General features: G+C 37.5%; 1 protein-coding gene across 1 annotated transcript in view; it reads left to right on the plus strand.

The window, feature by feature from the left end:
- Positions 1-12,701, plus strand: part of LOC122181740 (collagen alpha-1(XXVIII) chain-like) — a 37,095-nt gene that overhangs the window by 13,142 nt on the left and 11,252 nt on the right. The window contains exons 10-22 of the mRNA XM_042874409.1: positions 166-219; positions 1,494-1,562; positions 1,900-1,968; positions 3,159-3,227; positions 5,697-5,765; positions 6,173-6,241; positions 6,333-6,401; positions 8,699-8,767; positions 9,077-9,148; positions 9,711-9,779; positions 11,001-11,072; positions 11,993-12,061; positions 12,466-12,534. Coding sequence (XP_042730343.1) covers positions 166-219; positions 1,494-1,562; positions 1,900-1,968; positions 3,159-3,227; positions 5,697-5,765; positions 6,173-6,241; positions 6,333-6,401; positions 8,699-8,767; positions 9,077-9,148; positions 9,711-9,779; positions 11,001-11,072; positions 11,993-12,061; positions 12,466-12,534 — 888 coding nt within the window. The remainder of the gene's footprint in view (positions 1-165; positions 220-1,493; positions 1,563-1,899; positions 1,969-3,158; positions 3,228-5,696; positions 5,766-6,172; positions 6,242-6,332; positions 6,402-8,698; positions 8,768-9,076; positions 9,149-9,710; positions 9,780-11,000; positions 11,073-11,992; positions 12,062-12,465; positions 12,535-12,701) is intronic.

Genomic DNA, 12,701 nt, shown 5'->3' on the forward strand with positions numbered 1-12,701 from the left:
ACCTCGAGTAGCTGAATCTATATGTGCACCAGAAAGCATAAATTCTGCTCTGAAATGCTCCTAACTTGTATTTTCACACAGGCTATAGCTAATTAGAGACTTTTTCAAACTTCCATCATTCTGAAACCTTGAAAAATCTCATTAAAACTGCACCTGTTTTAATAGGGTCCACAAGGACAATCTGGAGATCAGGGGCCTGAAGGCCTGCCAGGATCAAAGGCAAGAATTGTATTTATTTCTCCTCTTTATTGATTTTAAAATGTGTCAATACAACCTCTACCATTTTTGTGGAGAATGCAGTTGGATGTGATGTTGCATATACTCTGCATTCTAAGAGGTTACTAAGGAAGGTATTTGCTCTTTATATTGTGTTCAGATCCAAATCAAGTTCTGTTCTGTCACAAACAGACAAAATACAGCAGCACCACAGAATAAAATGTAGTAGCAGTGCAGTATCACATTTGTTCAGTTTTCAATTTACAACTATTTTTTCCATAAGCGCAAAGCAGGAATTCTGTTTGGGATCTCCAATACAAACTGTTCTTCAAACTGCACACTCCGAAAAAAATAATTTAGTAGTTGACAATTACTAGTCCTGTCTACTGATATTCAGCAGAAGATATCTGCAAGTCACTAGGATTAATACAACTCAGGACATAGTCTTGTAGTGGGCCTTCTGGAGGTGGGCTACAGAAATCACCCAGTGCTTACTGTAAGATTTAGTCCTCTCTGTAAACAACAAACTTTTTTCTGTTCGTCTTAAAACCGTATTATAAAAATCTACTAAATCATTAAGATTTGCTTGGTGTACTTGCTATTTTTCCTCCTTGAAAATTTTCATGCAGTTATTCTGTGATGATGTGATATCTGTTATTCTAGTTTAACAAAAAGCACAGATATCACAGGGTATGACAGACAATTACTGGGTCCATTTTAACTTCGTTAAGAGAGATTAGAGACATGCTTTGCTTCTCAGAAAAAAAATAAATCAGTCAAGGCTGATGGATGCTCCAGCTACTGAAGAAGAATGTGGAGAAAAACTGGAAAATGAATGCCGTTCTTTGTTTTAAAATTAAATATCACATTACCTGATAATGCAAAATGCACCAATTTTTGTGCTACTTAGCTCTACCTCTACTTTATCTCTTTTGCTATCTCCTTTTGTACCATGTTTAGAGTGCCTACTGGCCTACAGTTAATCGTATACCAGCTAGATGTGAATGAAAACCATTTTATCACACACGAAACTAAACATTTGTCCATTTCTGGCTGGCATCACTTTGTACAGAAAACATCTATGCTCTTAATAAAGGGAATTTTGAACAGTGAAAGAGCGAAGATGAAGCAATAGGTAAGATAATACCCGTTGGTTGAAATTCAGGATATACAAAAAATAAATTTCAAAATCTGTTCTTTAACAACAAACAGTTAAACCTATTTCCTTAGACTCTAACTTTTATGCAGGACTGTTTATTTTTCCATTCTTTTGAAAGGGTGAAAGAGGTCTTCCCGGACCACCTGGCTTGCCTGGAGAGACTGGAATAGGACTGCCAGGCCCAAAGGTACAAGCATGTGTCTTCCATATTAATTGTATTATAGGCTAAGAACAAAGACTGAGACAGCTGAGATAATATACTTTATGGTATATGAGAAATTTCAAGCCCCCAAATAATTTTTTTCATAGTACTGTAGAAGTAGAATGAAACTGTCCTGTAATGCAGTGAAATGTACCAGTTCAGTGTCTGTTGGGCTGTGCAAATCTGAGGATACTCAGATGTTCTCTGCCACTCCTATATTCAACTAAACCAAATATTGCAAGCACAGAATATGTGATGAGTATTTATGTGCCACATGTACAAATAACTAAATAAGGCATTTTCAAAATATATCTGTTTGAAGGGTGACACTGGTTTGACAGGAAGACCAGGCCCAGTTGGCCCACCTGGAGTTGGTGAGCCAGGAGTTCTGGTATGTCTGTTTCTCATTTGGAGAGGGGGAAGTGGGAAAGAAAGGAAGACTTCTCAGTGCTTTCATAATTTAAGAGACATATGTATTTTAAATGATACTCTTCTTCCTTCAACTAGCTCCTTCTATCATACATAGTATTTTGTCTGACTTTAAATTTCCTCAGTAAACTGTAATGTTTCAAATTCGTTGACTTTTCTAATTGTCTTAGTCTCCAAACTGTGATAAATAGCACCTTATGCAAAACAAGACAAATACTTTAATAAATCTGTCCCAAGAGATTAAAATCCATCTCTTACATTTTTCTGACTTTTTCAATAACAGTACAGAGGAAAGAGCTGCTCTGTGGGAGAACAGGAGCCTGTGATGTGCACCTTTGTTAGCCATGACACCTATACTAATGTGATAAGAAAAACTGTTTTTTTTTTTAAGTTCACATTTTTAAGAAAATCTACTTGCAAATATGCTTGTCACAAAAGTGTTCTATTTATGCCATGCAGTTAGCTTTGCCTTAAAACAAGACATAATTCTGAAGCTGCATAGAGAACTATTTTCAAGCCTATTTACTACAGAGTACGCTAAGACTAACTTAGTGCCATTCTGTGATGTATGTGCAGTCTCAAGGAGTAAAACAGAAAAGCAAAACAGATTCAGGAAAGCATTGTGAAGTAGGTGGAATACATGCAGGTTTTGAACTGCATTTAATAAAGAAGTTTGGTTGTCTTACTTGCCCCTTGTGTTCCTATGAGCTTTCAGAAAGGGAAAAAGCATGCTATTGTTCTCTTCGCCAACTGCCATTAAATCTCTGTATGGATACATTTTCCTCAGTTTCATTCTGTGTGGACTTTAATGCGGTTCCCCTCCTCTTCTGATTATACTGATACATTAATAAAGATTAGTAACAATTTGCAAACTAAAGTTTAGAGAGTAAAAACTTCAAATAAAAAAAAGACTCACTACTACATACTGTGATTAATAAGTAACTAGAAAAGTAATACTGTCTGCCTTGTTATTGCTGCAGGCCAAAATGCTCATCACTAACTCATTGTGAATATTATATTACTCTATTTTTAACAGGTTATAACTACATACAAACATCTAAAGACATGCTTATAGCCTACAATGACATAGCATGTGCTGCTCTTGATTTGCCTGATTAACATATTTTGACCATTTTATACTTATGTTAACAGGGGCCTCAAGGACCACAGGGTGTACAAGGGGAACGGGGTTTACCAGGAGAAGGGCTTCCAGGAGCAAAGGTACTGCAGTTGAAGTACTCTAGGAGCAGAGCATCACTGCTACATGAGTACATGCCAAACAAGTTCACAGCGGACTAAAGAACCTGATAAATTCGCTTTTAAATAAATAATAAAATATGGCTTCAATTAAAATTTCAGAATTCAGTTGGTCTAAACAAAATATCAAGGCAGAGATATCACCTTTAGAGGTCCAAGAGGCTATTTAATTCCCCTTAAACTTTATTTGCAGAACCTAAGCCTAGGAAGAAGCTATAGTTGTAAAAGAGCTTCTAGTATGTGACTTTACATGAATTATTATAAAAGTGATTCCTTAGATGAAAATTTCACCTTTTGGTTGCTTTTGTTTTTTTTCCCTACATCCTTATATACAGGGACCCTCGTTCTCACTAATGACAGGCTACTAAGCTCAAATACCTCAGGCACTGGCTAATGTGTTTTAGCGAATGGCTGGATTCAGTTTGTGGGTAAAAAGCAAAACTGCTGTTGCTGTTTTTCAGATACAGTGGAAGGTAATGACAATAGTAGTTGCACATGGATGGACACTAGATACACTGTGAGCTGCTTTTGCTGTCTGCTGAAAACCAGCTCTCAGTCTTGGCTGTCATTTTGACTTTTGGTTACAAGTGGCAGGGCTGTTGTGAAACAGATACTCTCAAGGCCTTTTATGTGGTTTTGACTTGAGTAATACTTCAAATGGAACTCATTTCTTAACTGTTTCCCTGGGAAATGCACTAGTTGAGTGTTTATTATAGTGGAAAAAAGAAAGATTCTGAAGGAGTAAACTTCACTACATTGTACAAAAGCCTTCTGGTGGGCTTGTTAACACTAACGTGGTGGTGAGTTCTTACACTTACATATAGTTTTAAGTGTTACGAGATACAGCCTCAACCCTGCAAAGCAAGGAGTTCCTTTCTCCTGTACATCTGTGCTATAGGGTCATTTTTATTCATCCACCAAATCAGTTTTGGTTGGGAAAACAATAAATATGTTTTGAAACAATGTTTTGAAACATTTTGAAATATGTTTTGAAACAAATATGTTTCATAGATGCAGGCATCAATTGTTCCTTTACTAAGAATCTTACCATTTTTGCTTTGCACACAATACTGTGCTCAGCTGGGTTAAAATCTGACTACTGCTAGCATCTCTTAAAATATGATGCAGTACTTATTTTATGATTAATTATATCAGTTACCTAGCCTCATTGTTGATGGCTTATTTTCACTTAACAGATGTTATCCATGAAAACATAATTTGAAGAAAGTATATTTAGAAATCACTGCATTGCTGCTGAAATATCAATTCATGTGGGGAGAAACAGTGCAACTAACAAGTAGTGCACAGCAACAGTGCGCAGCGGGAACAATTATGGAATAATGCATAATCTTACTGAAACTATTGAGCACTTGAGTTAAGCAGAATAAAGTAGCCAAAGGGGAGTTCTGCCAGTATTACTGGAACATTTGATTTGGGAAAAAAAAAAAAAAGCACAGTTTTGACTGCCAAATCTGACCTGAAGACAAGCATGTATAAACAGAGTCTATACATGTATCTCTAATTCTATTTACGGCTGCCAAGTCAGACCTACAGTTTAAAATGCATTTTAAGCAGGCAATTTCTTAATTTAAAGCAAATTGTACAGTTGCTTTCTTTCAGCAGAATGTTTTTGCTAGAAACTCACAACACAGTTCAGTGAAATGAGAAATATAAGCAAGTGTTCCAAAGCATCAGGTTAAGGAATGTTCTTTTAAGCAAAAGTTCACGTGATGTTTTTTAGTCAAAAGTAAAAAGGTTGAAACTGGTTGAAAGGGGGAGAAAAAGCCCATCTGGGGCATAGGTTCATTGCTTTGGGTGATTCTGAAGCTATTTGCACAACCTAATGATCTGTCTCTACATGTTGTATTAACAGAAATACAAGAAATTGCAGTATTTTTTCCTTACTAATCTACATTTTCTTGAAGACTGCTGTACTATAAATGAATGTTTAGAAGGACAATTATATTTTTATATGCATTTCTATGATAATGCAGCTTGGTCTGGTCTTTATTCTGGAAAAATTCTTAGATCTAGATCCTCACTGCCACACTTGAATGAGAATAATCCATGAGAAATTAGAGGAATCAATTTAGACTCAGAACTCAGTCCTGCTGACATTCAAATCACCTGTGGCTTTGCCTTTGATTTGAAGGGAAGCAGAACAGGACTCAGAACAATCAAAGTGAGTAAAAAGATTTTAAAAAAGCTTTTTTTAAAAAAAAGCTTGTTCAGCTCTTTCATCAATAATTTCAAACAGCAGAGCAAGCTCATTTGAAAAGATGATCTCTTTGGTATCCTAGAAAACAAATCCAGAAACTACTTTCTGGTCCTTTTCATTTCGACTTTTGAGATGACACAGCAAACAGTGTCTCTAGTTATTTCAGAGGGAATAGCTGTGTTTTTCTATAGCTAACATATTATTTTTTCATGTAGGGAGACCGTGGTTTTGATGGACCAAAAGGCCCTCGTGGACTTCCAGGAATCAGCATAAAAGGTGAAAAGGTGAGTAGTACATACACAAAGGGATTTGCAAAGTGCCAATATATCTACACAATACAGCCTTGATATTCACTATGAACAGTGCAGGGAGGCAAGTCACTCAAAAAAGGCCCTATACAACAAACTTATGCTCAGTAAGTTCTCCTGACCTTTTTGAATGTGTCTTCGTATTAAAATAGAAATGTTAACGAAAAACTGACTCTCTTCAAAAGTTAAGGTTTAGAATGGGAAAAAATGACTATCAGTTGGTAGCAGCCACAGAATCAGGAGGGAATAAGTGTATATATGTAAGATATAAGGTCACGTCCTCGGCTTTGCTGATTTAAGGAGTTAAGTCAACATGAGTATCATGGGAACTGTCTCAGATTGTTTCTCTATCTTTATGCAACTAATCAACTGCACTTTGCCAGGGTGAATTTGGTCCACCTGGTTTACCTGGACCAATAGGATTACCTGGAATTGGAATCCAAGGAGAGAAGGTATGGTCTTCTCTTTCCCCTCACTCCACAGCTAAATGTCTAATAACAGAATATTGTTTATTTTTAGGAAGTAATTAAATAATATTTTCAGGGAGTGGAAGGCCCCAAAGGACCTCCGGGCTCTAGAGGGTTACCAGGACAGGGACTACCTGGACCAAAGGTTAGAGAATTTTATGAAGTAAAAAGCCTTTCTTGTGTTCTCTGAATAAGAAGTGGTCTGTCTCTATCTATATGCTTGTTGAAGGGCTCAACATCTAACTTAGTTGCAGGAAATTACTTCCTTTATTAACATTATTAAACTGTACAGCAGTTCCCACTCCACTGAAAAGCCCTAATGAACCTATGACATAACTCTGTTTTGTCTTAGCTTGCCACAGAATCTTTTGAGGTACCAAATATCAGCCAGTAAACTACTTTTTCTGGTATTTTTCCATAGCAAGAGAGGTCTTATCTGGTCTTGCAATTTCATCATGTTGTAGGCAGGTGCAGTAAATCAATTCCAAAAAGTTATGCACTAGACATAAAAGAATATCAACATTTCAAGAATCTTTTATTCTCAGTGCAGTGTTTATTTTCCAGGAGAAAAATATATATATATATATAGCTTAAATATTAGCTGCCTTGTTAATTCTGCTGCCTGTTTTCTCACCTGATTTTGTGAATTTACTATATCTAGGAGTTTAGAATGGTCCAAGATTAGATGAAGATCACAACTGATGAAGGAAAATTGTCACAGTAATCTAGCCTTGACTAATTACCTTAAACTTTACTAATTACCTTAAACCTTAAAGTGTTTGGAATGGAGATTCAGAGTGATTTTCTGAAAAGAAGCATAAGAAAGTTTTGAATGCCTGCAGGCTATTTAAGAATAGTATAAAGAACTGAAGGTGCAAAGTGGGTCTAAGATCCACACCAGGTAAAGCATTTTGGAGCATCAGAGAGCATTGCCTCTTTCACAGAATCACAGGGTTGAAAGGGAACTCAAGGATCATGAATCTCCAACCCCCCTGCCACATGCAGGGCCATCAACCTCCCCATTTTAATACTAGACCAGCAGACCAGGGCCCCATCCAATCTGACCTTGAACATCTCCAGGGACGGGGCATTCACAACTTCTCTGGGCAGCCTTTTCCAGTATCTCACCACTCTCTCTGTAAAGAATTTTCCCCTGACATCCAACCAAAATCTCCTCAACTTAAAACCATTTCCCCTCATCCTGCAGTTATCAACCCTTTCAAACAGTTGATTCCACTCCTCTTTGTAGCTTCCCTTTAGGTATTAAAAGGCTGCAATGAGGCCCCCCCGCAGCCTTCTTCTCTCCAGGCTGAACAAGCCCAGCTCCCTCAGCCTGTCTTCATAGGCGAGGTGCTCCAGTCTTCTGATCATCATCGTGGCCCTCCTCTGGACCCTCTCCAACAGCTCCCTGTCTTTTTTGTATTGGTGGCTCCAGACCTGGACGCAGTATTCCAGATGGGGCCTCATAAGAGCAGAGTAGAGAGGGACAATCACCTCCCTGCCCCTGCTGGCCACCTCTCTTTTGATGGAGCCCAGGATACCATTTGCCTTCCAAGCCGCAAGAGCACACTGCTGGCTCATGTTAAGCTTTTCATCCACCAAGACCCCCAGGTCCTTCTCCACAGGGCTGCTCTCAAGGACCGCTCCTTCCAGTCTGTATGGATGCCTGGGATTCCTCCAGCCCAAGTGCAAAACTCTGCACTTTGCCGTGTTGAACCTCATCAGGTTCACCCGAGCCCACCTTTCTAGCCTGTCGAGGTCCCTCTGAATGGCATCCCTTGCTTCAACTGTGTCAACCGCATCACTCAGCTTGGTGTCATCAGCAAACTTGCTGAGGGTGCATTCGATTCTGTCATTGATGTTACTGAGAAAGATGTTAAAGAGCACCGGTCAGAAGGCAGACCCCTGGGGGATGCGGCTTGTTACCAGCCTCCACCTGGACATAGAGCCATTGATGACCACCCTCTGTCTGCTGCCTTTTAACCAGTTTCTTGTCCATCCAGTGGTCCACCCATCAAATCCACATCCTTCCAATTTGGAGACAAGGATGTGGTGGGGGACTGTGTCAGAGGCCTTGCTCAAGTCCAGGTAAATGACATCAGTAACTTTCATCTGAAGTGATTACACTGGGACGTGTTTCACTACTGGTACAAAGAAAGAGAAGGTAAACTGCTTGAGGAGCTCAGATATACTGCTGAATTGTTGGTAGGAAACATTAATGGCCATGCATAATTACAGATTTACATCATTAATCATTTCCACCAGCAACTTCTTGGTGACAGCTCGAAAGGTGCCCAGGAATCTTGAGATTCTTAATCTTTGTGACCAAATGTTTAACAAATTATACTAAAGATAATATCACGCTAATCTTTTCTGTAAATATGATGAACAAAGAATTTGCTTTGTATTTTTCCACTACAAAGCTCTTAATTTCTACTTAAGGGTGAACAAGGCTTGCCAGGAGAGACTGGAGTGCCAGGAGAAAGAGGTATTGGAGAGCCTGGTTCTAAGGTATATTATTAATAGATGAATTCATTTATTTACTAATTTGGATTTGAAAATTTGTGCTTCTTGTATGTTCTTTCTGTAGGCATGTAAGAATAACTCTAGAAACAGACTGTTAAACAATTAGACTAGACACTACTTTCCTTTTTTTGTGATACATGTGAGTTGTCATTATAAAGAAAGAACTACAAGACTTGGGTTCATAAGCATAAATGTTTTCTATAAATGTACATACAGTTTACTTATCTTTTAAAAATAGATTTACTTGATTTGGAGTCTGAATTTAATAGTAAGGCTTACTTTTATTGATGTCAGGGTGAGCCAGGCCTTTCAGGACTGGCAGGTCTGCCTGGCCTTCCAGGAGAAGATGGAGCCCCTGGACAAAAGGTTGGTTTATTTCTCTCTGCAGCCCACCTGCTTCCCTTCATGCATTCTTGCTGTTCGCTCTGTGCTGATATTCAAACCTAAAAGAGAGGATCTTCATGGACAAGGGGAAAAGTAGCACATTAAAAAGAAAAACCTCAAAAATGTTTTCCAGGGAAGCTTCTTCAATTTTAGGGGTGTTGGTAGTTGTGTTATCTTATTTACAGCTGGCTTTTTTCAACCCATCAAATTCCCTGCTTAGAAGGAAGACCATTAAAATGGCTGCAGGCAAAATTTAGTAGCTTTCTGATGATGAATGGAAAACTCCATATATTTTTACATTATGCACTCAGTGTTCCATCATTAATTAGGAAATATGCTACTTCATGTATTTCCACCCAGAGTTTTACAATAGTTGCTTCTGAATATGGGAAGAAAATCCTGAGCCTACTGCATCAGCGAGAATTGTCCCAATGACTTTAAGAAGTCTATGATTTTAATGAGGTTATTCAAGTAATTATAGGGTTGATCTTGCACTATTGTCTGTGTAGTTCTCTGAAATAGTGCTTTGATTTTTTCATTCTAGGGTGAACCAGGATTACCTGGTCTTCGAGGTCCTGAAGGTGCCCCAGGCATTGGAATACAGGGGGAGAAGGTAAGAACATTTTACTAAAGGAATCACTCTGAAAGGAAGCATTCTAAAGCTCTAGGAGTAGGTTTGTCCAGATCTTTTCTTCTACGGTCCAATGTAAGTAATTAAAAAATAAATGTCAAGAAATAGGTTAATAATTGTTTGTAGAAGTAGCTAGCTGTAAAGTTTGTTTCAGGCTGAAACAACAACTTTTAAAATAGTGAAGTTAATAAAATACTGTCCAGAACACCATTTTCATAATTTTTTTTAATAATAGTAAAACAGTTCAGTGGCTCAGTACCTGTTATAATGCTTGGTACAAGAAGTCTTACAAAGAGGTAGGTTTGCCTTTGTTGGGTCTACTGCTTTTCTTAGAATAACTGGCGAGACTCTCTGGGTTTTGCCGCTTGTACTGGTCTTCTGTGCTCATCAATAAATGGAGAAGTAATCCTGTTTTCTCACGTCAGCATCTTTATCCTGAGAAATACTGTCATTGTCCAAAACACTAGACAGAATAAATATCACAGAAGGAAAATAAACATATTAAGCATTATAATTGTAAAGAGCCAGAAATAAAAAAAACAGCTGAAAAACAGCTCAGGGGGAAAAAGAAAAACCAAGACATCTATTTTCAGAATACTTAGGGAACACATGCAGATGTCATGTACCAATAAATACATCTGTCAACAAAATTATTAGCTGTGTTTGAACATTTCAGAGTGACTGAACTCATTTTTGGTGTAACTATTATAGCTTAATAAAAATTACAGCCATTTACCACTTAATAAATTATGTATTCTTGGCTTTTTCTGCCTGAAACCGTAGGCTGATAAGTTAGGGCAGAATGGCCTTTTTTTTTTTTTTTAATGTAAAAAAAGTCTGTTTTTCTGTTTTGATTAGTTCTCTTGAACAATATTTTTTTCCACATAATTACTCAATTTTTCAGCTGCAAGGCTATATATGCTCTTTAAGACTTTTGGGTGTTTTTTTTTCTTTTGTAATATTAATGAGTAATTCAGTTAATTTAATTTCAGTTGGAATCTATTTGTTTTTAACTTTAAGAATCCCAAACTGGACAATTATTGAGCAGAATTAACTGGATTGTTGATGAAAGCTATGGAAAGAGCCCATGTGCACCAGCTGCAATATAGAACTTCACCATGTTTCACTGATATTCACAATTAATTTCAGATAACACACTCTTGATATTTTGGTATGTGTGACTTATCTTCTCTGTCTCATTAGGGAGATCAAGGTCAGAGAGGAATACGTGGATTAACAGGACCAACAGGAGTGCCTGGGCCTGCAGGAGCTAAAGTATGTTCATTATCACACTGTGTGTGTAAAACAGCCCTCCAGAACTGTGCTTTATCCTAGATTTCAGAAATAACCTGTGTGAAATGAACTTCTCAAAGAATAACTACCAAAAAAACCCAAGTTCAGCTAGGGTTTTCCTAAGCAAGACACACCACAATCATTATAAACATCCAGAAACATTCTTTAAAAACTTCATATTTGCTGTGTTGCTTCCTTTAGAAGGGAAGAATTGACTTGAAAAAAACTAGAGGATAATAATAGTGGCGTTCTGTGCTGAAATATTTGGGAAGACAATACAGTGTGTGGCATACACACATGGACCACAACTTCATTTTCCCTTGCAGTGATCAGACTCACGGATGGTATTCTTTTACAGATTTGCAGTTTGAATTCTCACTGAAAGAGAGGCTACCCCAAGTTTATCGTCCAGTTTCTGAAGTCTTTTGCTATTAATTCATACAACAGTATTTCAGTGGAAGATAAAAAAAAAAAAAATATATCAAAAGAGGTAATAAAGTACACTGAAAGAACTATTTGGAAAAAAACAATCTGTTGTGACAGAAAAAATGCATTTTTTTCTTGTATAGCTACACAGCTGGGCAGGAGGCTTTGAGTACTGGGTGTGCTGAACTGAGTCTAGAATATACTAAGAAAAGGATTTTTCGGAATGCATATTTATTCAGGGACTGAGAGGAATATCATTTCCCTTGAGAAATCAAAACTATACTGATTATCAGTTCTTAAATGGCTAGATTTCACTTAATATAAATTTAATCTAAATAAAATAGAATATAAATAAAATAATAAAACTTTTAACAGACTTTGAAATATGCAGAAATGTTTTCTCCAAGAGATGCTCGTGCTACTTTCAGAGGAAAAAAAAAAAAAGCACTGTTTTCCCTCTCCTTCCTTCACTGCAGGGAGAGCCTGGTGTACCAGGACGTCTTGGAATGCCAGGCCCTCCTGGAAGAGCTGTGCCTGGACCAAAGGTAACATCTTCCAAATATTTTTAAATCCTAGTACTTCCTAGTACTTCTAAACACGGTGTGAGAACTATGAAGTAGGCCATGCTACTGTTCATGTAAATTATTTCAGCCATAAGAGGTTACATAAAACTTATTTCCTACCAATAGAGTTCTATAGATTGTATCCATTCTAGTTACCACCATGGCCTGGTATTAACTATTTGCCAGCTTGAGCTGTAGGCAATGTATGTTCTTGTATTTGTCTTTGAGAGCCTTAGTATCAAAATACTTTTCTTCATCTGCTCTTAGCATTTATCTTAAATACCTGCGTTTATATACATTGTATATATAGCAAAATTAACAAAAAACAATTACTGGTTGGTGTTTAATAATATATGCAAGTAGGGTACATGTTTTCTTCATTGCAGGGTGACATTGGCCTACCTGGTCTTGCTGGACCAATTGGAGAACCAGGTTTTGGGCTTCCTGGAGCAAAGGTAGCTCCTGAATTGATGAAATAATTTCTGATAGAACTGTAAAATAAGGCAAGGTGTTGGTGAAGCAACAGCTGATCACTGAGGGTGGCAAGGTGTTACACAACACTTACTGTATACATTGTACTGCATTGGTACAGTATAAGGATTTGTAGAGTCAGATGACCATG

This window comes from Lagopus leucura, unplaced genomic scaffold, assembly GCF_019238085.1.
Source record: "Lagopus leucura isolate 7727_CA_CO unplaced genomic scaffold, USGS_WTPT01 Super-Scaffold_100012, whole genome shotgun sequence".
Taxonomy (NCBI): Eukaryota; Metazoa; Chordata; class Aves; order Galliformes; family Phasianidae; genus Lagopus; species Lagopus leucura.